We start from the raw sequence: 27361 nt of genomic DNA, 5'->3' as shown, positions 1-27361 counted from the left end.
GCAGAAAGTTTTATTTAAACTATTTTGATGATTTCTTTCTCAATTTTCGTCTGTTCCATGGAATTTTTCGGATGCATAAATGATAACCAACAAGTTTGTTTTTTTTTGTCTGTGGTCTCTTTTTTTGTTGCTTTTTTGCGTCTTATATTTTTTCTATATTTTTTGGATTTTTTTCATTTTTTTGTATTTAGTTTTACTTTACAACAATGTTTCTGCATTCAATAGGTTTCTTTGTTTTCTTTTTTTATTTACGCTTATCTTTTACTTTAATTAATATACTTTTTGATTTACTCTAATTAAATTTTAAAGATAAGTGTCTCGTGTGTTCTGTTCACTTTCCTCATTCCATTTTCTCACATTTTTTTCGTCACCTTTATCCTGCCTTTACGTTCCATTTCACGACCTTACCAAATGTTTCCAGCAAGTTTGCTCAACGAATCATTCCTTTGCAATTTACAGTTATCGCTTTTTCTTAATATATATTTTAATATATATCTTTTTTTTAGTTATGTAGATATCATTTTAAATATTACTTTACAAAGCTAACCTACGTCTGATTACAGTGTGTGTGTTTATTTTCACATTCTTTACCAATTAGATAATTCCCCCATTTTTTTCTTTAAATTAATTTTCAAAATTTCCATCCCACGAGGGAAAGGCACACAAACGCTGGGATCACCGCTTTTAGCTTCACTTCGTTTGCTCGTTTTGTGTTATGTGTGTGTGAAAGTGTCCCCCGCGTGTGCGCCCTTCTTCCTCGCCTTGTGTATATTTATATTTTCTTAATTCCATAATTCCTAGCAAAATAAAAACAAACAATTTAATGTCCCTTAAGAATTAAAAAGCAATTGGTAATTCATCGTTCTCTATTTCTCGCGTTTTTTTTTTAAATTTATTTGTTTTCCTAACACCGCGCATTCCCTCTCAGCTCGCTGCGCACGCCATCTCGCTTTCGCTTTTCCAAAACTAGTCTTCGTTCGAGCATTACAGTTCCGATTCTGAGAGATTGTGCTTTCCCTGGTTTGCTCCCCGCAAGACAAAAAAAAGCTAAAATCAACGAAAGATTTTCCATCCTGCTGTGGCCCCCCCTTCCAGACTCTTTGATTCGAATCGGAGAGCCAGAAGAGGATCGCGAGTACGCGCCACGCCCATTTTTTTCTCTTTTGTATATCGCTTTCCTAACATTACTAGTTCGTCAGCTTCGCGCTACTTTGCATTGGCAGTACATTCTTGGATTTAATTCAGTTTTTTGTGTTGCTTACTCCTACTTCGTTCTCTTCCAACGCGCTACATTTCGTTATGTGCACACACCACAGTTGGGAAACCGGTGACAAAAAAACTAGAAGGGATTTTCGTTTTTTTTTGTTTTGAATTCCTACACAATTTTTGCCTTCATTGATCTAGCATGGTTTGTTTCTTCTGTAATATATTTATAAAAGAAAGCATAAAATAGGTGCGTTAAGAAATAAATAATAGTTTACGTGGCCGTGAAACGGCACATTTAATAAAGGTAAATGTTTTACTTGTAATTCTAAACTAACGTTTGCCTGCTGCGCACTTGCTTGAAAACAGAGGTATGAAATCGAATTCCGCGGAAATTGCGCTGCTTCTTCGTCGTAGGAAACAAAAATAATAGAAGAAGAAAAACAAAAACAAAAGTAATGTACAACTTTACACAATAGTAGAACCTACTTACGCAATATACACAAAGAAGAACAAAACGAAAACGAAAACAAACAAAAAATAGCGCGGCAGCAGCCACAAACTGCGTGTCGCCAAAAAAAAACGAAGAGAAAATAATAGAGCTAAACAAAAGTCACTAAGCTGTTTACGAACAAACATACCTTCACACTGTTGCTCAAAAAATGGTTGGTTTCTTCCTAATGCACATTGTGTTTATCCTCAATTCATTAATATGTTTTGCTCCTAGGATTTCTATTTTTCTGGATTTTGCTGCTCGTTTTGTTTAGTTCATTAGTTCTCTTTAGTGTGTGTTGAATTTATTATATATAACAACTAGAGTTTCTTTTTTTTGTTTCATATGCCTCCTCCTCTTCTCCTACCCCTTCTTTTCCATTCGTGGTTTAAATAATTTGTTTTGTTTGTCACTATTTTGTTGTTGTTGTTTTTTTTTTGTGTGTCGTGAATTTATTTATCCTAACCTCTAAGGAAAGGCAAACCACGATGAATTGCGGAAAGGAAGAAGGAAAAACGAATTATCAGCATTGTTCCTGGCGTTACAAATTTTAAAATTTGTTTTAGTAATACAAACATGAAATATAATCATGTAAAATTTATGAAAAAATGCAAAAAACAAAAATTATCGTCTATAAAGAGTGCCGACCCGATTTTTGGCGTATGACGTGAATGTATTAGTGAGATCGATTTTTTGTAAAATCTTGAAGGATGGATTATTCATTCACAATATTTCGCGAGAGAGAGAGAGAGAGAGAAAGAGAGTTGCTCAATCTACACGTTCACTGGAAGAAACTCAATTCTGATTAATTTTCACTCAAATTTTGCCAAACCCGAAACTTCTCGGGAACGCAGTTTCACTAGAATTTAGTTGCATTTTACCAGAATGATGACTGAGGTTAACCAATTTCGCGCAAAATTAACTCAACCGCGATTGAAAACTTAAAAAACTCATTGCTGAATAGCAGCGATAGAAGAATCTCAATCTCACGCTCATAAAGAGAAAATTTTGAAAAGGGCGAAATATCGGTCAAAAGTTAAAAAAAATCTTGATTTTTCGGAGAAATACCGATTCTACTACTACATTCGCAGGAGAAACGTCAAACGCCAAAAATGACCTGTCATGTTTCGTAGATGAACCAAGGCATATAGATTAAATAAGGTAAGGCGAATTTCCAGCTTTTAAAAATAGTTCGCACGAAAATCGGATTTTACATGGAGATTTTTAGAAAAGCTTTTAATTTTCCGGGTCAATTTCACCGGTTTTTTTTTTAAGGGTTGTTTGTCATGCAAAATTTGGATCAAAAAAGTTTTTAGTTGCATTTTTTCTTGATTTTGGATTTTTTTCGTTTTAATTTTTTTATCTGGTTTGGCACAACCCTATGGAAAAACAAACCTGTGAAATTTTCCCGTAAATTGGTCAAAATTTAACTATTCTGAAAATCTCCACAAAAATTCGGGTTTCGTGCTGATTTTTGGCAGCTGGAAAACCCACCTTTCCTTATATAAGTGAAATTGACGTTTCGCCGGTGCAATGTATCAGTGAAAACTTTTGATTTCACACAAATATCTTGAAAAAATACATAATTATTTACAAGATTTGCAAAGAGTGAGATAATAAAGAGAGTTGCTCACTGTACATGCTCATTGGAAACAACTGAGTATTTTTCGCTCAATTTTTGTCTGGAATTTTGTTCCTACTCCGCTACTAGAAATTAATGTTGGTAATGTTTTTTCAGTAATTTTAATTTCTCCCAAATCTAACTCAAACAAATACTCGCGAGTGAAAACTTTAAAAACTCATTGCTGAGTAGCAGCGATAGAAGAATCTTCACCATCAAAAGAGTTCTCTTCACGCTCATCAAGAGAAAAACTCGAAAGAGCTGATTCTCCTCTCTCATGCACATGTGTTTTGGCGAATTTCCGAATTACTAAATTTGCAGGTTAAACGTTATACGTCAAACAATGGGTTGTCTCTTTTCGAAGATGAGCAATGTTTTGCGATGTTCGGGAGCAAATTTTTTGACCGTTTACGGTGGAAATCTTCCAGAAATGAGAATGAGAAACGAGCGTGTAGATTTCTCTCTCTCTCTCCCGCTCTCTCAAAGACTGGTCACTAAACTCATTTGAAGTAGATTTTTCCAGCCCAGCGGTCAGCCTTACTGCGTTGTGTTTGCCACAGAGAGGATTCTTTGAACGGATCACATTTCACAGAACCTACAGGGGTGGAAGGATGCATGGACATACCGTACAAAACGGCTTTGAAAGCCAAATCACCGCACTTAAATTGACGGATATAAAAAATCTGGAAAAAAATATTACAGAGCTTTTGAAATTTTGCAACTTTTTTTTATCATATATTTAACCAAATACATGTTTAATAAAATTAAAGCAACAATTCATTCCACCAAAAGCGATCTCCAATCTCGAACGGTCACAGTTATGCTAACTTTTTTTTTACACGATTACATCAGGCTGTCCTCTGCGCTAAAAAGGGGTTTGCTATAGACACACACACAATCACGCTTTAATTTGAGTAACGTTTACCTCATTCACACAGTATTGATTAGGACTTTTTAAGGCAACAAAAATCGCTCACTCTCTTCACATCATCATCGTTAACTTCCCCAAGTATTCTTTATTTGCGTTTTGTGAGTTGTCGCGCACGTCGAGATATAGTTGTTTGCTACGAGAACATGGATTATTTGGAAAATTTGGCTCTTTCTTACGGGCTAAGTGTATACAATTCTGCGTTTTGAACTGCGCGGTTCGAGGGGTGGAAATCGCCTTGATTTTTTTGGAAATTTGTTTCGCCAGGAACGAAAAAGTTTTTTTTTAATTTGTTTGTTTTGGTTTGTGGTTGTCGCTTGCCTAGTCCCGGAAGAGGTTATACATTTCTACACTTGCTTTATTTCGAAACGGGGTTATCTATAGAAGATTTGCGTTTATTGGTTTGCTTTTTTACTTCTGTTAAATATATTTCTCTCTCTGGTTTTCTCTCTACTTTGTGTACTTCCGAGTGTGTGTGAGTCTAAATGGTTCTGCATTTTACTCCGAACAGAAAGAGGGAGGGGATGGAGAGCCGTCAATTTCATTTGTTATCCTAATAAATTACCACATTTTTGTTTTGTATTACTTTAAATTATTTCTTCACTTCCTAAACTCCTGCCGGCTTTCGTTATATCTCGGGCTACTGCTTAAATTAAATAGAAAAAATAGCTAAATAGTAGTTTTGCTTTGCATCTCTCTCTCTCGCTCTCGTTCGCACTTCGCGCTCGCACTCTCTCACTCTCGCGCCAACCAACAGCCAGTCTCATTCGCGTTGTTTTTTCGGCTACTTTTCTAAATTTATTATTTACTCTTCTCGCGCTCTCTCTGTCTCGTTCTAGTATTATTGGCTCGCTTCGCTGCGCACTATGCTTTGACTTATTTAGGTTTTTTTTGTTTTGTTTTGTTTCCTCATTTAGTTAGTGTGAGTTTCCATAGAATTGGTTCACGCGGCCTCGGAACCGTGCCCACGGCCTGTGTGTGTGTTTGTGACACACCAGTCAATAAACATGTTTTTTTTATCAATAAACAACAAATTTTTTTTGTAACAAACAGAAAGTGTTAGAGGGGGTTTTCAATAGTCTCTGTGCATTGTTTTGCACTTAAAAGTAATTGTGGTTATGCGATTTTCGTGTTCTCTCTTCGTTTCGTTAGCTACTACGATAATAGAAAGAAGGGAGGACTGCTTAAGATTGGAATATATTAGAAATAATAATGATAATAGTGATGATAGTATAAGGGAAAATAGGAAAATAAACACAGATTAAATAGTTTTCTTTTTGCTTTAGATTTGACCCACTTGACGTGGAAGTATAAACAATATAGAAGACTAGGATTTTTTTTTTGTTTCACTTGTTTTTTATAGTTTAACATCAACAAAAGATGTGGTCTCAGGGATAAGGCACAGATAAGCAGACGTAAATCTCTTTTAAAATCCATCAACCAGCAATTTAAAGGTCAATTTGAATAACTCACCACGGCACTCTGAATTCACCACAACGCGTTTGACAGTTGCTTGAAACTCGCACACTATCAAACATTTTCTGCTGTTCACAACTAGCACTAGTGAGGAGTGATTGGTGAATTTACGTCTGTTTCCCTGTGGATAAGGGTAAATATTTCCGGAGGAAATTATGAATGGGACTTGAAGGGTCAGTTCAAAGGGAAAACATTATTTTATTCCTTTTTTACGTTATAGCTGAGCTCTAGGGCAGTTTGCTTTTATTTTTGAAAATAAGACGAAAAGCTTGAGCAAAAGAAAGCATCACAAATTTCGTTTCTCCAAGTTTGAATAAATTTTTATCAGCGCTTTCGTGTTAGTTAGTCCAAAATGTTCACGGAAAGGCTTTTTTTTCTCTCTGGCTAATGATTTCTGCTTGCGTACCCTTCTCCTAAATTATAGAACACGTGCGAAAGTCATTACGTCTGCGCTAGCGCAGCATCTCTACACCTAAAAATTGTCACAAGAATTAATGAAAAAAAAAGAAAGAAAGAAAATAATAATAATCAATAGGACTGGGAGTTGTGCTCCGTCAAATCTGGATTCGCTCGCTTTTGGTCAAAATTTCAACACATTCCGACGGTAGAGTTTGCATGAGATCTCTCTAGGCCCTTAGTCATTGTCCAAATTCCCACCCCGCAAGGAACGTCGCGTTCCTTTCCATTCTCCTCCTCAAACGAAATCCCCCCTTTCGCAACTCTCTGAAACCCACACGCGCTCTATCAACTTAACACAAAAAATCAACGAAAAAAAGGAAAAAAGTTAAACTTTTTCTGCGCACAACCATCATCCTCCCACGCAACGTCCCTTCCCTTCGCCCCCCCGACGATAACAATATACACAACAAACAAAAACACAACTTGAACCCTCCCCCCACTGAACCCTCAGCTACGCACCATCTCCCGCTCCTCCAGCTCACCAACAATAACAACGTGGGCCGACGACGACGACGACGACGCCACCATCACGGCCGACCCTTAAATCCAGATTAAGCGTCATCATTTGGGACTACGCGGACCCTGCTGCGGCTGCGGCGCGTGAACGTAGTCCTTCAGCTGGTGGGGCCGTGCCGTCCGACCGGACGACGCGTTCGGAGCCTTCAGACTGTTGTTGTTGGCTTCGCCACGATGACCGACGGAGGATGCCGTTCCGGTGGAAGTGCCGGAGGTAGCGGAGGTGGTTGCACCGGCAGCAGCTCCCGAGGCCGATGGTCGGATGTCTTTGGCGGCGGCGGCGGCGGTGCTGCTGCGGGCGTTGGCAGAGTTGTTGGCGTTGGTGCGAATGTCTGCGGAAGGGAGAGAGAGAGAGAGAAGGAGATTTAGTTTAAGCTGAAGATGCGAGTGAAGTGTGCAAACTGAGACGGTAAGCACATAGCGAATAATCGTGGTTGCACTTTATTATCTCGACTTTGGGAATGCCAATTTCTGGAGTTTTTTTTAAAAGGTCCAATAAACCAAATTTTCAGTTTTTGCTTTTTGGGTGTTTTCTAATACCCCTGACTCAAGGCGGTTTCAAAAACACCCAAAAAGCAAAAACTGTAAATTTGGTTTATTGGACCTTTTCAAAAAAACTCCAGATCAGTTCGTTTTGTTTTTTTTTAATTTGTTTATTTAGGTTTTCATTTTGAGCATAGTTTTTGATACCAAGCAAAACAACATTATGCGAGGATTGTCCACAATTCTGGAGTAACATTTGAAAAGGGCGCATGCATAAGCGTTTTGACAGCTAATACTATTCTGCAAATTCCGAGAAAACAGGTTACTATTGAACACATTCAAAAAATTACAAAATTTTAAAATTTGTAAATTCTTAAATTCTCAAAAATCTTAAATTCTTAAATTCCTAAATTCTCAAAAATCTTAAATTCTTAACTTCTTAAATTCTTAAATTCTTAAATTCTTAAATTCTTAAATTCTTAAATTCTTATATTCTTAGATTCTTAAATTCTTAAATTCTTAAATTCTTAAATTCTTAAATTCTTAAATTCTTAAATTCTTAAATTCTTAAATTCTTAAATTCTTAAATTCTTAAATTCTTAAATTCTTAAATTCTTAAATTCTTAAATTCTTAAATTCTTAAATTCTTAAATTCTTAAATTCTTAAATTCTTAAATTCTTAAATTCTTAAATTCTTAAATTCTTAAATTCTTAAATTCTTAAATTCTTAAATTCTTAAATTCTTAAATTCTTAAATTCTTAAATTCTTAAATTCTTAAATTCTTAAATTCTTAAATTCTTAAATTCTTAAATTCTTAAATTCTTAAATTCTTAAATTCTTAAATTCTTAAATTCTTAAATTCTTAAATTCTTAAATTCTTAAATTCTTAAATTCTTAAATTCTTAAATTCTTAAATTCTTAAATTCTTAAATTCTTAAATTCTTAAATTCATAAATTCTTAAATTCTTAAATTCTTAAATTCTTAAATTCTTAAATTCTTAAATTCTTAAATTCTTAAATTCTTAAATCCTCAAATTCTCAAAATCAAGTTCTTATGCTTTTAAAATATTTGCCACCATTCTAGATTACAGATAATAAGATAATATTGGGAATCCTGATTCGAATTCGGAGTGGAATTTTGGCAGGTACTTCAGATAATTGAGTACGAACTGTACTAAAATTAAAGTTGTAAACTAAAAGGTTATCGTTATAAATAAATGCACAAATTACAAATAGCAAAACAAATCAAATACTTGTTTTTTTTTATTTAAATATTTTGATTTTATTTTGAATTTTGCAAGTCCAAGTATTTGATTTTTTTTTAATTTTATTATTTTGTTTCAGCTTCGGATTTTTATATTTCGGCATTCACAAATTGTAATTTAGTTATTCAATCGATTTTTGAAATTTTTGATTTTTGTTTTTGATTTGATTTGATTTCGAGTATTTAATTTTTTATTAATTTTTGAATTTCGGAAAAAAATACTTTAAAATCTAAAAAAAATCATTTTTAATGTATGTATGTATTTTTGATTGCCTAAGTTTTTATGTTGGAATTTAGAAATTTTAAGAATATTTGAATTGTTTATATTTTCACTTTTATTGAGGTTGAAAAAATCAATTTAACATTTTTAGAAAACTTTAGTTTAATTTTATTGTATTGTATTTTATTTTTGATTCTTTGATTAGCCGTTTTTTTATTTATAAATTCCTAAATTTTCGAGTATTTTTTTTTTTTTTTTGAGATTTTGAGTTTTTAAATTTCTGAATGAAAAAATAGGAATAAATTCCAGAATTTTCTGGTTTATAATTTTCAGAATTTTTTTCATACTAATTTTTTAAAATTTTGAATTGCTGAAGAATATGTTTGAATTTTTTGAATTTTCTCAATTTTTAAATAGAATGTATTTTTGATTTTTTTTGAATATCTGGTTTTTTAATGTTTACGCATTCAAATAAACATTTTTTTTTATTGAACCGTATTGCAAACAAGCACCGCGATTAATCTTTTGTGACTCTTTTCCTGGCCGTTTTTTGAGCGATCTTTTATGGAGTTTTGCGATCTCCGTATTAGCCTTAAATGTTTGGAATGTATTTGGATTATAAGTGTGATGCATTCTTAAAAATTTTCAAAAATCTTGAAAAAAAAACAAATTACCCAATGCACAAATTTATCTGTAAAAGCACATGGTGATGAAATACAAAATAATTGAATAGAAAAAGTCAGTCCCTGATCCCAATTTAGCACAACTGAATCTACAATGGAATAAAATAACGAAAGGGAGCTTCCTCGAGACACCCACACGCCAGACAGGCCATCTATTTATTCAAATGAGAAATCAATAATCTAATAATAGAGTCGCCGAGAAAAGACCAACCTCACCCCACCCGTTGTATCCAACATCTGTCTGAGTTTACATCACACCAAGGTCGTCACCATCGCCCTTCCCCGTCCCCCATCAAACTTACCTCTTTGTTCCCTAAACCCGTCGTTACTGTGCTGCGACGACGTAGACAGTCTTGAGATTGGCTGAGAATCCCTCTTCTTTTGGTGGGCAGCAGCAGCGGCAGCGCCACTACTGGCCGCGGCGGTTGCCGCACTTGCGACTACGGTGGCGCCACCTCCCCCCGATTGCTGCGCCGAGCCGTTGTTCTCCTTCTCAACGGTTGCGGTGGTCGCTTTGGCAGCAGCGCCTCCTTCCGGGTGGTGTTCCTTCTCCTTCAGCTGTTGCTCCTTGAGGTGTTGCGCGACCTGGGCGTAGCTGAGGCGTACCTGAGATTGCTGCTGGGCCGTGGTGGGCGGTTCCGGAATGGGAACCGCAACGCCACCCAGCGGCGGATGATTTTGCAGTGAAAACGGTGGTGGGGCCGAGGCTTGCTGCGCAGCCGATGCGGCCTGGTGGGAAGAGCCCGCGGACGAGGCAACGGCAGCGGCCACCGTCGGAGGAACGGTTGGCGATTTGGGGTGCTTGGCGCCGGTGGTTTTGCCACTCTTTTCGGCCTTCGACACCGGTACGGTCATTGTGGACGCGGACGTCACCGCCACGGTCGACGCACTTGTGGTGGTGCTGGTGTACGACTTGGTGTGACCGCCGGAAGAGGAGGAGGACAAAGTGGACGCGGACGCCGCCAGCACGTACTCGGTCGAGGTCATCGTGGCGGCGTTCGTCGTCGTCGGCGGACTGTTGGCCGAGTCTGCTGCCGCCTTGCGAGCTGGTGCGGCCGAGGTGGACACCGCTGGCGTCGATTCCGAGCCATTCGCTTGTAGCAATGACTCGTCAGTCTTTGTGGATTTATCAGCAGTGGCGCTTGCAGACGTACTAGTTGTACATTTTATCACAGATGAGTGGCAAGTTGATGTGGATACCTGAAGGAGAAGAAAAGGGACGAAAAATTAATAACTAAACTCCAACACAACATTATTCCAACTCACTTTGCTAGAGTTATTGTTGCTGCTGCTGCTGCTGATAGTGGTGGCCGTTGAAGCAGATTCGTTGCTCTTGCTGGTGGTACCAGATTCGACGGCTGAAGAAGAAGGCGGCTGGTCACGTCCGGCGGCTGCGCTCACCTCGCAAGTGGCAGCTGCCGAAGCTGTGGCGTTTTTTTGACTAAGCTCACTGGTGTTGGTGCTTTGGGATGCTGGCTGCTGCTGCTGCTGCTGAGACGGCGGAGGGGACGTTGTGTTGACGCTGGGTTTCGCTTTCGATGAGGCATTCGTTGCGGGTGCGGTTCCTGGATTGAGAGAAAGAAAATTTTCAACAATATGATAGAGAAACCCCCGGAAACAAACCTACCTTTAACGACATCGGCTAGCCGACTTTCGCCACCCCAGGCCGTTACCGGCGGAGGATGGGCCGAAACGTCGGGAACAGCGCCGGCGGCAGCGGCTGCCCCAGCATAGCCGGACGAGGCATTATCAGTAGAGGAACCATGGTTACCACCGGACGATACGGTGGCATGTTGCTGGGCATGCGACTGATGTTGGCCGCCATGTTGGTGATCGGCGCGCGAGTGGTGGTGCTTGTTGCGCCCGCCGGTATTGTCATCGTGGCCGGGAAGGGGCGGAAATGCAGCTTGTTCGAGGTCGAATTGCGTCGATTGGGTGGAGACGGCATTCTGCTGTTGTTGCTGCTGCTGCTGGAAGCCGCCGGCGGCGCTGCTCGACGATTGCTGCAGATGAGACTGCTGCTGAGCTGCCGGCTGTTGCTGTTGCTGCTGCTGCTGTTGCAGATGCTGTTGCTGCTGGTGGTGATGGGAGTGCGAATGTTGCTGCTGCTGTTGTTGCTGCTGCTGCTGCTGGTGAAACCCAGTAGCGATCGCACTCCGGTGGTGGTGGGGATGGTAACCGCCGCCGCCAGCCCCGTGTGAACTGTGATGACTGTGGTGTCCACTACCACCGCCGCCAGCTTCGCCACCCATCGACGCAATCGCGTTTCCCGACGCTGTACTGTGAAGGGATTCGCTGTTTCCGGTCCCGCCGCGTGGTCCACGACCGTGCGGAGGTCCGCCGCCGCCGCCCCCGGTGGACGACGGTATCAATTGATTGAGACTAGTTGTGTTTATAACTTTTATGTTTGCACCGTTGTTCATACTACTGCTAAGATTATTACTATTACTAGTGTAGCTCATGTTGCTCGTTCGGATGCTTGTGTTAGTGTACAGAGTGCCACCGCCGCTGTCCATGTCGTCTTTTCTTCGTCGCGTGTGGCGCCTCGACTGGTTCGATGCCCACGGACCACTGGACAGGTCCTTGTTCCTGCCGCTGTTGTACGGCAAGCTGCTGTAGCCACTGTTTCCATCGTCCGCTTGTTGCTGTTGCTGGTAGTGATCGGCGTTACTGTTCGAGCGCATGCTGACGTTCGTCGTAGTTTCGTCACCTTGTTGCTGTTGCTGCTGTTGCGATTGGTGGTGATGATGCGGCACCGACGACGGCTGCTGGTGATTGCTGCTGTAATGCTGCTGCTGCTGTGGCTGGTAATGTTGATAATGTGGCACAATAGTTGCATCCTTGTGGTAGGACGACTTGCCTCCGTGACCCAGCAGGGAGGCACCTCCCTTGCCACCGCCACCCGCTTGCGGCTGGTAGTGTGATTGTGATTGTTGCTGCTGCTGCTGCTGTTGGTAGTGCGGCGGTTGTTGCTGATTCGATACCCGCTCGTTGGCCCCAACCGACGTCTGACTGCCGTTCGCTCCTCCAGCAGGAGCTCCACCACCGGCTCGGTGCTCATTGCTGGCGCCCGGTATCGAAGGATTCGGCTGTCGTTTGCTCCGGATGTTACCTCCACGGTGAGCTCCGGTCACTCCACCACCCTGAACGTTGTACCGACCGTTTTGTTGCTTGGTCGTGGCGAACGTAACCTGCGGCGCCAACCCATTGCTCGTGACGAACGTGCTCAGGTCGTAGTAGTTTTGTGCCGGCGGGGGCGCCGCTGGCCACGGTTGCATTATGCCGGGATAAAATTGCTGCTGGAATGGCTACAAAACACAAATATTTAGAGATTTCGATTTGAAACTGCGCATTTGCCGGCAGTACTCACAAACATGTGAAGCTGCGCGTTGTAAGCCGGAACGGCCGCACCCTGCGGTAGCGCGCCCGGGTTGTGCTGCAAGGCAATGTATCGCTGCTGGCCGGGGAAGGCAGCGGCCGCGGCTGCCGCCTGCGTCGGATCGTACACCGCAGCACCGGCCGCAGCCGCTGCGGCAGTCGCAACCGCCACGGCAGCTGCCGGGGCACCCGGCGGAACGGCCACCGCAGTCCCCGTGGCCGGCGGTGGCGTCGTCCGGAAGCCGTTCTTCAGCGGCACCCCGGACGGGATCGGAAGCCTGTTCATCGGTTTGGCCTTTATTCGCGCCATAATTGGCTTTCCCTGCGAGAAAAAACATCGAAATCTTCAGATTCGTTCAAACTAAAATGAAACCCCCAAAAATCTTACCTGAAATTCCTTAACCTCCTCGCGCAGATATCGGAACGCCCGCTGTGCGTCGTCGTCCGACTCGAACATGATGTACCAGGAGTTGTTGTGAGCAAATTCGCACGAGATAAACCGGGGACAGTTTTCACCTTGGAACAAGTTCTGCAACAAACCAAACACGAATTAAAACACCCCCGCACCGAAAGCCAAAAATTACAAAGCGCACCTTAACTTCCTCGATCGGGGTGTTGTCCGGGATCTCGCGCAGGATCACGATGCACCGCTTGTGGTTCGGGCGCACCTTGAGGCCCTCCTCGTCGACCTGGACGTTCGGCGACTCGCGCAGCACGTCCGTGATCAGCTTGAGGTCCTTGGTGAGCTTCTTCACCAGGTTGAAGTTGGCCACCGTCCAGATCGGCACGTACTGGTCGTTGTCCATCTGGGATAGCAGATATGTGTCGTTGGCTAGATTTTCTCTGCGGAGGAAAAAAAGAGAATTTGTTGTATGTTTGTAATTTTTTGCAAGTTGTCTGAATAGTATCTGAGTAATGTTTGGTCGTTTTATCCCAATTCACTTAACACTGCCTCTTAACCCTCTAATACTCATTTTCGCAAACTATTGAACAAAATGCATTAATTTCCCTTGCACAGTTTTACTCAGAATATTTAATGACCAAAGAAGGCATCTTGGCAATGGTTATGATCAATCGATTTTTTTTGTGCTCGTCCTTCGTTTCCACTGTATCCGTCTGGCTGTGGTGATACCCTGCTCACGCTCACACAATTTCGAACGAATGAGCGCAACGCAAAGTCACCACTCACACAGTCATTTGACTCTCTCCACCTCTTCCAACCGCGCAGAGCTCACTTAAGCCATGACTGCATTCGAATGATTGCTGTCACCACACTTACCCACACAAGCAGGAAAGAGAAAGGAAAAGAGAGAAAGAGCATGTGTCGTCGTGTCGTCCGGCTGTTTGAGTGTTGAGCTCGGCATTCTCTCGTGTCAACTTCGTGTGTGAGCAATTCTCTGAGATTTCGTTCTTTCGATTTTTTTTTGTATTTTTTAATCCGGCTGAAACTTTTTTGGTGCCTTCGGTATGCCCAAAGAAGGCATTTTGCATCATTAGTTTGTCCATATAAATTCCCATACAAATTTAGCAGCTGTCCATACAAAAATGATATGTGAAAATTCAAAAATCTGTATTTTTTGAAGGAATTTTTTGATCGTCTTGGGCAAAGTTGTAGGTATGGATATGGACTACACTGAAAAAAAAAATGATACACGGTTAAAAATAAATTGGTGACTTTTAATTTAACTTTTTGTCACTAAAACTTGATTTGCAAAAAAAAAAACACTATTTCTATTTTTTTTTTTTTATGTTTTAGAGGACATAAAATGCCAACTTTTCAGAAATTTCCAGAATGGGCAAAAAATCTTTGACCGAGTTATAATTTTTTGAATCAATACAGATTTTTTCAAAAAATCGAATATTGGTCGCAAAAATTTTCAACTTCATTTTTCGATGTAAAATCGAATTTGCAATCAAAAAGTACTTTAGTGAATTTTTGATAAAGTGCACCGTGTTCAAGTTATAACTCTTTTAGGTAACTTTTTTGAAAATAGTCGCAGTTTATCATTTTTTTTAATTAGTGCCCATGTTTGCCCACCTTTGAACTTTGTTGATACGACCCATAGTTGCTGAAATATTGCCATGCAGAGGTTAAAAAACAGGAAAATTGATGTTTTCTAAATCTTACCCAAACAACCCACCATTTTCTAATGTCGATATCTCAGCAACTATAAATCCGATTTACAATGTTAAAATATGAAACATTCGTAAAATTTTCCGATCTTTTCGAATACAATATTTTCAAAAAATTTAAATCAAGACTAACATTTAAAATGGGCGTAATATTGAATGTTTGGCCCGTTTGAAATGTTAGTCTTGATTTTAAATTTCTGAAAATATTTTTTCGAAAATATCAGAAAATTTCACGAAACATTGTAAATCGGTCCTATAGTTGCTGAGATATCGACATTCGAAAATGGTGGGTTGTTTGGGTGAGACTTAGAAAACATCAATTTTCCTGTTTTTTAACCTTTGCTTGGCAATATTTCAGCAACTATGGGTCGTATCAACAAAGTTCAATAAAGCAAAATATAGAGAATTTTCTCAGCTTTTCAAAATTATCTGTGTCTGTAAATTTTCTTAGCTTTTCAAAATTATCCGTATCTGTATAGAAACTGTGTCTGGATCCATCATCCGACCTTTCTAAAGAAGTTTACATCTGAGAACCCTGTTTTAAGTTATTGTTACTTACTTGATTATTGAAAAACTTTTTTGTGGTGGGAGGTGGGCAAAACCGCTCTTTTTTAGGAGCAGCTCATTTTCGTTCGCTCATTAAAAAGAGCGGCTCTTTTGAACGGCTCTTTCACTCTTTTTTAAAATTTTGATAAAAAAGATATTTTAAAAAATGGAGGTTTTTTTTTAGGTTTTTTTATTGGACAACATATTTGAAAAAAAAACGGAAAATGCCCTTGAAAACAAGAGGTGGGCAAACCCGCTCTTTTTTTAGGAGCCGCTCATTTTCGTTTGCGTTTTAAAAAGAGCGGCTCTTTTTAACGGCTCTTTCGCTCATTTTCAAAATTTTGATAAAAAAGCTTTTTTTAAAAAATGGTGCGGCTGTTTTAGTTTTTTTTTGGTCTACATATTTGAAATTTTTTTTAAAAAATCTTTTTTAGGAGCCGCTCATTTTCGATTGCTCATTAACACTGGAACGCCCAACGCATGTCCAACTTACACGGACGCCCAAGCCTCCCAAAAAAGGTGGAAGTTACCAATTCGCTGGTTCTCGGGCATTACTCAACCAATCGGGACGATTCTTGTTTCCAGTGATTTGAAAGAATATGATTTTTTTTTTTTTTTTTTTTTTTTTTGGGAGGGTGATCCAGCCGCACATCGTTGATGTCGAAACCTCTAAACTGGGCCCTCGTCCTGTCACGTCCGTCAGTAGTCTTGTCGTACATTACAACTAGAACCAGATCTGCCAATGAATTAGTACACTTCGACCAAATAAACACTGACGCTGTATGGATCTGACTCTAGAATAAATGCACAGTTGTGTGTTATTCATAAGTCCAAAATGTTCAATTATTCATATAAGTCCATATATTCATTTGCGGATAACTACCTAACTTGAATTGAATACAAGATTTAAAGCAACCTATCCGAAAGCTATCCTATCCTATCTCAAATCCCCGACATTTTAATATTAACCAAAAAAAACGTTTCTTTTAAAACGACAGGTGGCTTCTTTTAAAAAACAAAAAAAAAAAAAATAACAGTTGATATTTTACAAGTCGTGAATTGAAAAAGAGACGACCATTTGTTCGTCAGAATTCCAGTAGATCCTCGATTCACAACAATGGTCGATACAATCATAATCCGACAACCGTTAGTTCAACAGATCAACGAATTTAGTCCGATATCATTTCACTATTGATTGATCGAGACTCTATGGAAATTTTGACAAATCAGAATGGTTATTATGCTACTTGAATGAAAATCACCGATTCTGATAGAATTACTAAATTCACTGTTACTAATTTTGTCCCTAAATAACTAAAGGAAAAGTATAAAAAGTTGATATTTATAGTTAAAATCCTAAATTCTACAAACACTATTTTTTTAAACCCGCATCTTAACCTGACACCCACATTAAGATAGGGAAAAATCACATATGTAGCGGTTCATTGTACAAATGTGATATTTCCACTATCAGAGAACCTCCTTGTCTCGATGACAGCTTACCGGCCATCGATTAAGCCCTGAGACTACGCCAAAGTGGGTTCTCGCAGCATGAAGTGGTGTCCATGTGTAAAAATGGAAGCTTCAGCAATATACTGAACACTTCGATTTTAATTCCACATCGAATCAAATCATACTCTTTGCCAAACAAGCATCAAACCTATGACACTCATTATGACAAAGCCCAGGGTTGTTTCCAGTGATTTGAAAGAATATGATCCTAAAATTTTGCAGAACTTGATTTGAAAAAATCTGTAATTTCTGCGACCGAAAACATCGTTCCACCTTTTTTAAAAAAAAACTCCTTCCGTGCAATTTTTGGCGAATTTTTTTACACGCGAAAAAAAAAGTTGGAACGATGTTTTTGATCGCAAAAATTACAGATTTGATCAAATTAAGTTCTGCAAAGTTCTACACAGAAAAAAAAGTGTGAATTTACACGGCACTGAATTGATGTTTTCAATGTAAATATGCTCAATGTAAATTTGAAACTCAATTTAAAGAGTTAAATTGCATTTAAAGCACCTTCATGTAAAATGAGATTCGACGTAATGCGTGTTTGTCATGTAAATGGTTTTTGTTTTGATGACAACTGGCCAATTTGAATTCATGAAAGTGATGTAAGTAGTAATGTCATGTAAATTTAGCTTAACGTAAATGTTAAAAATACATAAATTAAAATTGAATTGTGGTTTGTTCATGTCAATGACAGTTCAATATTATTGAAGATTGCGGATGGTGGTGCGCGAGTGTTTTGAAGACAAATGTAAACTTTTGATGTTAATTTGTGATCAATTATGATGCTGGGGTGCAACTTGGGATTGTTTTAATATAGATTTCAACATGGTTCCTCGAAGTCGACATTAAAAGAGCCGGAAACCCACGAATTCAAAAACAGAGTTCAACTAATTGGAGGAAATGTAATTCTGCCAATGGCTAGTGTAAACAAACTGTCTATCTTGCTTACGTCAGTTGATGTTTACATTAGGACCGATAAGGATAGACTGTTTGTTTACACTTCGTGTTTGTTTACACTTCGTGTTTGTTTACACTTCGTTTGGTAAATCCTCTAATTTAGGTGGAATTCACCACCGGAACTTTTTACCGGAAACAAATCTGTCTAGAACAATCAGCTAAAGTTCGGTTGGTTAACCTTTCGACGTTCGCGCTAGTGTACTTTGAGCATCGTTTGTAAGGACGTTTGTAAGGGAGGTCGAACGCGACTTCTGAAAGGTTAAGCAAGTAAGTCTAGCAAAACATTGTAATAGGGCCGAAGCCAAAGTGTAAACAAAGAGTCTATCCTGCTCACGTCAGTTGATGTTTACATTAGGAACGAGCAGGATAGACTCTTTGTTTACACTTCGGCTTCGGCCCTATTACAATGTTTTGCTAGAAGTAAATGTTAAGAATAACTAATAACTGCTCAGTTAATTTCGTATAAAAAAATGCTAAAAATATTGAACCAATTCCATCTCCACAGTCTAAAAGATTACTTTCAGCAACTATTCAGTACTCCTTCCGGATGCCCAGACGTGTGAAGCTTCAGGGCAACAACAACAGCAAATCTTTGTTGCACTACTTGAACAATAATTATTTGGTGATGGCACTCTTCTTAATATCTTCTCATTTTTTAGCAGTTACAGCTTAAAATCTTACCAAATCGCTGTGTTGCGAAACTCGATCATACTGAACAGCCAATACGTCTCTTCTCCTCCGGCGAGTGAACCAGAATATGCCATATGTTCCGCCTTTTGATTGTTGATGATCATGAACGTCCGCATCGGCATCTCACCTCCACTCCCTGTGACTTCCTGCGCATCACTTAGCGCTCCGGCTGGGCGTATCATCGTGGCAATGTTTTCGTTTGCCTCCGTCAGGTGGGACATATTCATTGAATTGTCCCGCAGCTACTCGTTTCCGACGACGGCATCGCAGGAAGACAACACCTCCCGGCAATCTACGCAATCTGTTCGAGAGACCACTTTTTCGACAGTGTTATTAAATAAATTTTATTCAAAATCTGAATCTGATGACAGATGTAGTCAAGTTCACAACGAGCATTTCAAAAAGGTTCAATGTCAAAAAACAGTTTCTCTCACTTACTCACATGGTTGTTGATTTGTGGTGTGAGCGAGAAGCACGATTTATTCACACTGACAGTGTCCATCTCAAATGTTCGCCGTGCATCGCCAGGTTGACAAATGCCCAAGGTGTAAACTTGTGAAGGTGCATGCAAAAAACTGTCGGAGTTGAACATATTTTTGATATAAGATTTCCAAAGTGGACAATAAAAACTTTGGATTTAAAAATCATTTTTAAATCCTTTGCGGTTGTACTAAGGGTCATTGTACTCAGAAAAATAAGCTTGATCGCTGTGAAAAATAATTTCACAAATTTAAGCTTAATTTTAGAACCCAATTTCAGAATGCATTTCAAGAGTTTTTTTTTTTGAATAGGTCTTATAGACATATGAAACACAATAGCTTATAGAACTTTAAAAAAAAAATAGATCTAGATTTATATTTATTATCTAACACAGCTGATGTGAAACTTTTAAAAAATCAAATGGGGTACTGTTCTGAAAAATGTTCGATTGGATCCTTAAAATAATTTTGATGCCTCTTTTATATACCACAATGAAGCTCATTTTTGTCAGCGCAACGATACTTTGTACAACAACAAAATGTCGAAAATTTAATTTCCAGAGTTTTATTCAAAAAGTCATAAAAACTTTGGAAATTTTATAGCTTTTTTTTATTCTAGATTTGAATAAAAAATAGTTGCAAGTATTTTGTCCGAAGTACTCGACACGTGTCTTTATCTATCTTTATTTGTTATACATAAAAATTAACATGGGATTTGAGACTATATTGAAAAGAGACCATCCACAAACTTCTCCTTTATTTTATTGGAAATTTCAAACCCTCACCCTCATGTGCAGAATTTGGTCCTTAAATTGAGTTTAGATTGCCTCTAACGTCCATAGTAGCACCAAAGCACCGCCATTTTTTTTGTAATAAAAAGGTTTCTTTTTTCTCTTTAACATTTAAATGAATTGAACTAATTCAATTCTTTATGCGTAAATTTGATTAGCATGTTTACTAACCCATTCAAATTTCATCAAATTTGGTCAAGTCGGTAAGAAGTGATTAAGAAAATCGTAAACAATCTCGATTTTGCTCCGTTGGGAAGGGATAATTGCAACATGTCGAATTATCCGAAATGGAATGCATTTTATCGTTGTATGTAAAAATTTCTCAAAGTCACCACACTCATATATCAAGATAATATTGTCCTTGAGTCAAATTACTTGAGCCTTTTCTTTGTAAGTCAATCTCGCATATTATTTTTAATTCATTTTGCTGCATTAAAATGTAAATTAAAATTATTACCAATAATCTTTCTGCATCAAAAAATTTAAACACTGAACATTCCTGAACCTTTTTCTGCAATTTTATGCTCAAAAAACTTATGAGTTGTATTAATTTCGTCAGACAAATACTTTGATGGTCCTAGAAACCATGTGCAGTCGTTCGTTGGTTTGAATGAATAATTTTATTTTTATGATTGGCTTGGCAAATCTGACAAAGAAATTGAGATTAATTTTTTAGATATATATTTTTTACTTCTTCTTACATTACCCTAAATTGGGTAATCTAACTCCGACAAAAAAAACTGCACCTCTTTCACCGGTCTAGTAACGAGCAACGTCATTGAAATCGTCGGATGAATCGGTTGAAAAACGTCAAGTTTTGTTTATAAACATTTATAAAGCGATTCAACGACGAACAACAATAAATTACCAAAAAAAACGTAAATTATTTAGGGGGAAAAGTGCAAATCAGGTAAATATATATTAAAATATATTAAACAATAATGAATGAACAAACCATACATTGTTTCTTTTGCAGAGCAAATATCCGCCTAGGGATTGCCGGGGAAAAGCGGACCGGTATTACAATTGTAGACGGGACAAGGCCAGGATAATTACAACCATCAGCATGAAGGTTAGATGTGAATGGTGAAACTCTGGGAATGAATGGCGACGGTCCCGGCGAACACTTCAGGTGGCGGGAAGAACGGGATGGAGTGCGGATATACCGCGGTGGTGGCCAACGAGACCACTTTGCTAGGTAGGGTAGAGTAGTCATCAATGAGACACGGGGAACAATGATAAAATGGCTCTCACAAGTCGTAGTTTCAACCAATCAGGCTCATATTTGGGGGAAAGGTGTGTCTACTGGATACACGTCTGCCATATAAGTGGCTTTGGTTATGGACGCTCCCTTGAAAAGTAATTCATAAATGTTTGATTCTGGGGTGTAAAAGTAAATCATGGACAAAAAATACTTTTTCGCTCGTAGGCTGCCATTTACACCAAAACTAATATTTCTTCAAATGTCTTTCGACGTTCCATAGGGATTAAGTTGGGCTACAATGTCCTTTCATTAGATTTGGCCAAAATTTAGAATACACCCAGAATCCAGGACTGTCTCATTGTTCCCCACTCATTTCAGCCCATGGGTAACAATGAGACACTTTGATTTTTCTTCAATAAACTTTTCAGAATCGATGGAAATCTTCCAAAACATGAATTAAAAGTGATTTTTGGCATATTTATAGAGTTTAAACTTCATTTAACCAAAAATACAAAGTTATTTGGTATTAATATATGGATTTTACAAAATTTAAATACTTTTTAGTGTAACTTTTGTTATTAAAAGTTTCATGTTGGCAAAATTGCTCTAAAATGTTCAAGGCAAGTCACCTGCAATGGAACAATACAAAAACATGATGTTTTGCTAGAAAAATGTTGATTTTCGTAGAGTGTCTCATTGTTCCCCAGCTGTCTCATTGTTCCTGCCAAGTGCGTCTACAATGAGACAGTTGAATAACTCTGGCTGTAGATGTCGGATCGATCTCATATTTTGGTCAATTATAGAACACATTAAAAGAAAGATAATGCAACTAAAAGCTCATTAAGACATGCTGATGAAAAAATTAGAAAAATCGTTGAAAGTTGAAAACCAAAAGTGTCTCATTGATGACTACCCTACCCTATGTATCGGAGATATTCTAACCAAAATCCTCAATCGAATCAATCCCAAGGGTTTACGTTTTTCTTAAATTAGTTGTTTTAGTTAACAAAACCTTATTGTTTCAGTGTGTGAACTATTTCAACATTCCTGAGATCAATTGCATTGCAACTTCCAATAATACACCAAACATCCCCCACCCAGTGCTGCTCTGGACCCGCATGATGGCCGAAACATACTTCTTTGCTATGAAATGAGCCTGTGAAAGAAGTCGGTCAGATCGCTAGTTATCTGTCTATCAACCCGGAACGGAGCAGGACACTTGCCGAGACGGATGCCCAGGACAACTGTGCAGACAGCGAAGGACTCCCATCGCCCACCCGGTAGAATGAGCAAGAGTGATGTAAGGATAAGAAAGGTAAGAAGAATCCGTGTTGCTAAAATCACCGATAATCAGATAAAAGATTCTTTTTCGTCCATTTAGCATTTGAATACTATTGATTGTGTTTTCATCGTTTCTATATATGTTATACTGCTCCGTTGAATTTAGTTTCTGATGAAATTTTCAAACACAAATTTCTCTGTTTGGTTAGTTTTGGGCATTCATTTAGTGCTAAATACTCAAATCTAGTCAAATAGAAATAAAAAAATAAATCCTCAAATATTGCAAAAGCGTTTGAAATTTACATCGGATTCCAAATTCAGCGGAGCTAAAAAAAATTGTTGGTTTCGTAAATTTACATCATTTTCATCGGAAACGTACATGAGTTCAAAATCTTTTGCCTTGGCTCGTTTACATCGGATGCCATTTAAATTTAAAATGAATTTGATGTAAATTAGCATCATTAATGACGTGCACTTTTGGTACATCATAAATGATGTAAATTTACCGGATTTTTTTTTTCTGTGTAGACATTCTAACAAATCACTGGAAAGAAGAATCATTTTGATTGGTTGAGTTATGCCCGAGAACCAGCGAGTTGAAGTTACCGTTCCACCTTTTTTGGAGCCTTGGGCGTTGGAATGTTAAAAAGAATCGAATAATCGAATGGCACCCAAACTCAAATCTAGGATTTTGGAAAAAATTATTTAGTTTAATGTTACGTTTATTTCTATAAAAATATGAAAGACAATAGCCTAAGCACCTATAAGCTATTGTCTTTCATATGTTTATACTGCTTCTGATCGCATAAATGTCCGATATGCATTTTCATCGATTTCGAGTTTTTGGACCTTAAAAAAACTTTGGAAATGCAGATATTTGGAGGAAATGTTCTGCGAATTCTTATTTACATTCTGGATAAATCGATAAAGTCGATAAATGTTAAAGTTTAATTGGGGAAGACGATATGATGTTTTCCAAAATCTCGTAGGTTATTTTTGATATTTTGGTAAGACTTTCCAAGTTAAGTAATTTGAAATGCTCAGATTTACATTCGGGTGATAGTTTAATTAACGACCAGTTGTACAACGATAAGTGTTTTTTTTAATTTTGTTTAAAAAAAAAATTCACTTTTGGAATTTCAGAGAAAACTAGGAGACTGAAAAATATGAGTTTAAAAACTTTTAGGTGGTGTTCAAATAAGGGCAATTGTTCCTGATTATAACCATTTTTATATAAACTTAGACCTCCACATAGTTCGTTTAATTTAGATTTTTTTTTAACCTCCATCTACCACAGCTTTTCTTGATATTCGCAAAGTTGTATCATTCTTGTACCACCTCTAAACGTAATCCTCTTCACGTGTTTGTCTCGAGGGAACACCCACACCCCCGTTTATATGAATTAGCTTATTGATGACGCGCTCAAAGGAATGTAATCTGCATCACCGCCACCGGCACTCCGCCAATGTGACAGAGCCAGTTGCACTGTTTCTCACCGTCCAACCACCCCTCCCCCCCACCCTATTTCCCGTGCATCGCAAAACTTAATGACAAAAATTTCCCAGCGTCACCGTCATCGCCGCCCCAACTCCACGCTCTGTCTCTCCGATTTTCTACTACTAGAGCCGGTGGCGCACCGCATTCCTTCCCAGGGTGAAACTGAAGAAAGAGATTACACAACTGCTCCTCAAGGCGGCGGCGACGGCAGTATTAGAACGAGCAACGCGTCAAAATTACAACCTGTCCAAAGCGTTTACCGGTGAAAAGTGGCTGAACTCCGCCAACAAGTGCAACAAGACAAGCGGTGATCAATATCTGGACGAGTGGGTCAAACTCCGAGGGGAGAACTGCTTGAAGTAAACAAGTCTCGCATCATTCTGACCAATTACAGGCTTTAATCGTGCACAGCCCCGACTTGGGGAGCCTCACAAGCCAACCACCAACTGCAAGATGCAGCGGACTGCTTTTCACGTGTTGCAGACTTATACCCTTCTTCCGTGGTTATGTAATTCCCCGCGTGCCGCGCTCGGAGGGGCAAACTCGAAACTCGTGTTCGAAAAGGTGATAATTTTTGGAGTTTAAGCTCCCGCTTCATGATGGGTGTGTAATCTGAGGAAAGGATACCTGCTCAAATGAGCGAAAATGGCCGGTTGGCAAATGAGGGTAATCAACAGCTCGTCCGTCCTGTTTAGCGATGCAACCAGATGATGATTGGGGAGTGGAACAGCATTACGCAACAGAAGCACGCAACGCAACGATTGAAAGTTGAGCGCTGAGTCATTCTAGAACTGGCGCAAACAAGAAGCTTACCTCGAAAAATAGTAATCGAGCTGCGTCTGCAGCTGCTGCTTCAGCTGATCTAAAGGCATACCGCTGTAATCGGTACTACTACTATCACTGGTGGTACTGGTGGTGGCGTTGACTTGGGCTCCGGCGATAGCACCCGTGCTGCTCTGGTTCTGTGGGCTGCTGCTGCTGCTGTTGTTATTGTTCACTGCGCTGCTGCTGTTGTTTGTGGTAACCACCGTTGACGAAGCGGAAGCGTCCCCGTAGTAATCACCGGCGGCCGGCTCGTTACTGCTGTTGTTGTGATTGTTGTTATTATTGCTGCTGTTTGCGGTGATGGTGGAGGTGTTGTTGCTGCTGCTGCTGATGGTGCCGCCATTCATGACGGTGTAATCGTTGGTGGCCGTCGCCGCCGCCACGACGGGAACGGCCGTAGGAATCGCCGGAACGACCGTGAGGTGTGTGGCCTGGGGCGGATGGGGTCCGACCAGCGTCAACCCAGCCATCCCACCGGTGATGATGGCTTCCGCGCCGGCCGGATAAACCGCAGCCGTTGTGGCCATCTTACCAGCGTCCCCATTCATCAACACGTAACCTCCTGCAAGAAACGAAAAAGAGAAGAAGAGAAAGAAATTAGTACCAAACAACCACTAAAAATACAAAATTAAACAATTCAACGTCAATCAAGTGGCGTTGCACACGTGGTATAACCACCCAAAATTTCAACCGCAACCCTTCGATGCGAGACCGCAATGATCGGGAAAGGCCCCGTCCACTAATCAATATGATTAATTGGCAGTTGGTTATTGTTTATGTGCGCGCGCGCTTTGATTGAAAATTAGTTTTCACTGCCGCAGCTAAACTTGCTTGCGCGGGTTAGACAAATTTTAAACGGAGAAAGTTCAAACTGAGTGTTGCATTAGGTTAGGCATTAGGCAGCAAAGTTTAGTTTTTCCTGGTACAACCATGAACTCGTTGTTTTACAAGCGTCTCGCAATTCGCAGTTTTGAAACCTCTCGTAAAAAAAATCTGAAAAAAATACAGTTCAGACTCGATTATCTTATATTTTTTATGGTCGAGCTTAAATATGACACATAAACTAATCTAAAATGATTTAAAAATTTTAAAGTCAAGATGGCGACCAAAATGGCGGTTAATAAATATTGAAAAAAGGCACTTTTTTATTTAAAAGGCAATTTGACTAAAATGACGACGCAAAACTCGAAATACTGGACTGTATATATATATATTGAGGATTGATTTGCTCTATCCCATGATATACAATGACAGTGTTTGAAATTAACCAAGAGCTCAAACAAGCTAACAGACCACGAACATATTTGAAAAATTTAACCTAATTGAATTGGTAAATAATTGTCCTTCCAATATCATTGATGCTTGGAAGGCACGCCGATGAAATTTTTCGTAAAGTTCACTCAATTCTACTAGCAAATGTTTCTGTGTTGATCACTGACTGTAACAAGAATGTGGCTCTCTACGACTTCCAGGGTTGTTACGGGAGAGTCGAAAAAAAAAATCCGCGCAAAATCCGCGCCGACCTAAAATCCGAAACCGCGCAAAGGGACCATCCACAAACCACGTGGACACTTTTTTGGAAATCTCAACCCCCCCCCCCCAACGTGGACAATTTCCTTACAAATAAAATCTTTTTTGTATGGAGCGTGGACAATCGACACCCCCCCCCCCCCTTAGTTGTCCACGTGGTTTATGGATGGTCCCAAAATCCACGCAATATAAAAAAAATATCGCGACCAACATTTAAGATTTTTTTTTTTTTTAAATAAAGAAAAACTAATTCAGAAAGTATTTGATAAAAAAAAACTCAAGGGTCATGAAAAAAAAAATCTTCAAAATAATAACTTCAAAAATATAACCTCAAAATTAAAATAAAATCTAAAATTATAATATGAAAAAAAAAATTAAATTTCAAAATCTAAGATTTTTTATACAGTTAGTAATCCTAAATCCTCGCTAAAATTTCACTCCGAAAGAAATTTAATTCTGATATTTAAAAAATGTCTTCTCATAATTTCAAAATCTCTAACAAAAATTGAGGAATTCAAGAATTTAAGAACTAAGAATTTAAAAATAAAAACATTTAAGAATTTACGAATTTAAGAATTTAAGAATTTAAGAATTTAAGAATTTAAGAATTTAAGAATTAAAGAATTAAAGAATTAAAGAATTTAAGAATTTAAGAATTTAAGAATTTAAGAATTTAAGAATTTAAGAATTTAAGAATTTAAGAATTTTAGAATTTTAGAATTTTAGAATTTAAGAATTTAAGAATTTAAGAATTTAAGAATTTAAGAATTTAAGAATTTAAGAATTTAAGAATTTAAGAATTTAAGAATTTAAGAATTTAAGAATTTAAGAATTTAAGAATTTTCGAATTTTCGAATTTTAGAATTTTAGAATTTTAGATCTTTAGAATTGAAGAAATTAACAATTAAAGAATTAAAGAATTTAGGATTGTAGAATTTAAGAATTTTAGAATTTAAAAGCTTAAGGATACTAAAATCATTTTAGATTTGAGAAATTATTCTCTATGTTGTTTTGAATTTGATATTTTTTAGTTTTTAAATTTTGATTTTTTTAATCTTCAAATTTTCGATTACCCAATTTTTTTTATTTTGAATTTCAGATTTTTAAATTCAGATTTTTTTAAATTACGATTTTAGAAATTTCGAAAAAAAAAATAACAGGTATTTTGATTTTTTTTGTTATTAT

The 27361-nt window shown here is 38.5% G+C and overlaps 1 protein-coding gene across 8 annotated transcripts in view; it reads right to left on the bottom strand.

The window, feature by feature from the left end:
- Nucleotides 1-583: 583 nt before the first annotated feature.
- LOC120413486 (la-related protein Larp4B) overlaps nt 584-27361 on the bottom strand; it is a 93865-nt gene continuing 67087 nt past the window's right edge. For all 8 annotated transcript variants that reach the window (XM_039574336.2, XM_039574337.2, XM_039574343.2 and 5 more), the window contains 8 exons: nt 24635-25208; nt 13319-13568; nt 13114-13254; nt 12718-13047; nt 10975-12655; nt 10614-10912; nt 9650-10547; nt 584-7028 (listed from right to left, as the gene is read on the bottom strand). In XM_039574336.2, the coding sequence (XP_039430270.1) occupies nt 6742-7028; nt 9650-10547; nt 10614-10912; nt 10975-12655; nt 12718-13047; nt 13114-13254; nt 13319-13568; nt 24635-25208 (4460 nt within the window). In that variant the 3' untranslated portion in view covers nt 584-6741. The remainder of the gene's footprint in view (nt 7029-9649; nt 10548-10613; nt 10913-10974; nt 12656-12717; nt 13048-13113; nt 13255-13318; nt 13569-24634; nt 25209-27361) is intronic.

Source organism: Culex pipiens, chromosome 3 (assembly GCF_016801865.2).
Source record: "Culex pipiens pallens isolate TS chromosome 3, TS_CPP_V2, whole genome shotgun sequence".
NCBI lineage: Eukaryota > Metazoa > Arthropoda > Insecta > Diptera > Culicidae > Culex > Culex pipiens.
The sequence above is the reverse complement of the archived record's forward strand: the minus strand, read 5'-3'. Positions and strand labels throughout refer to the sequence as shown.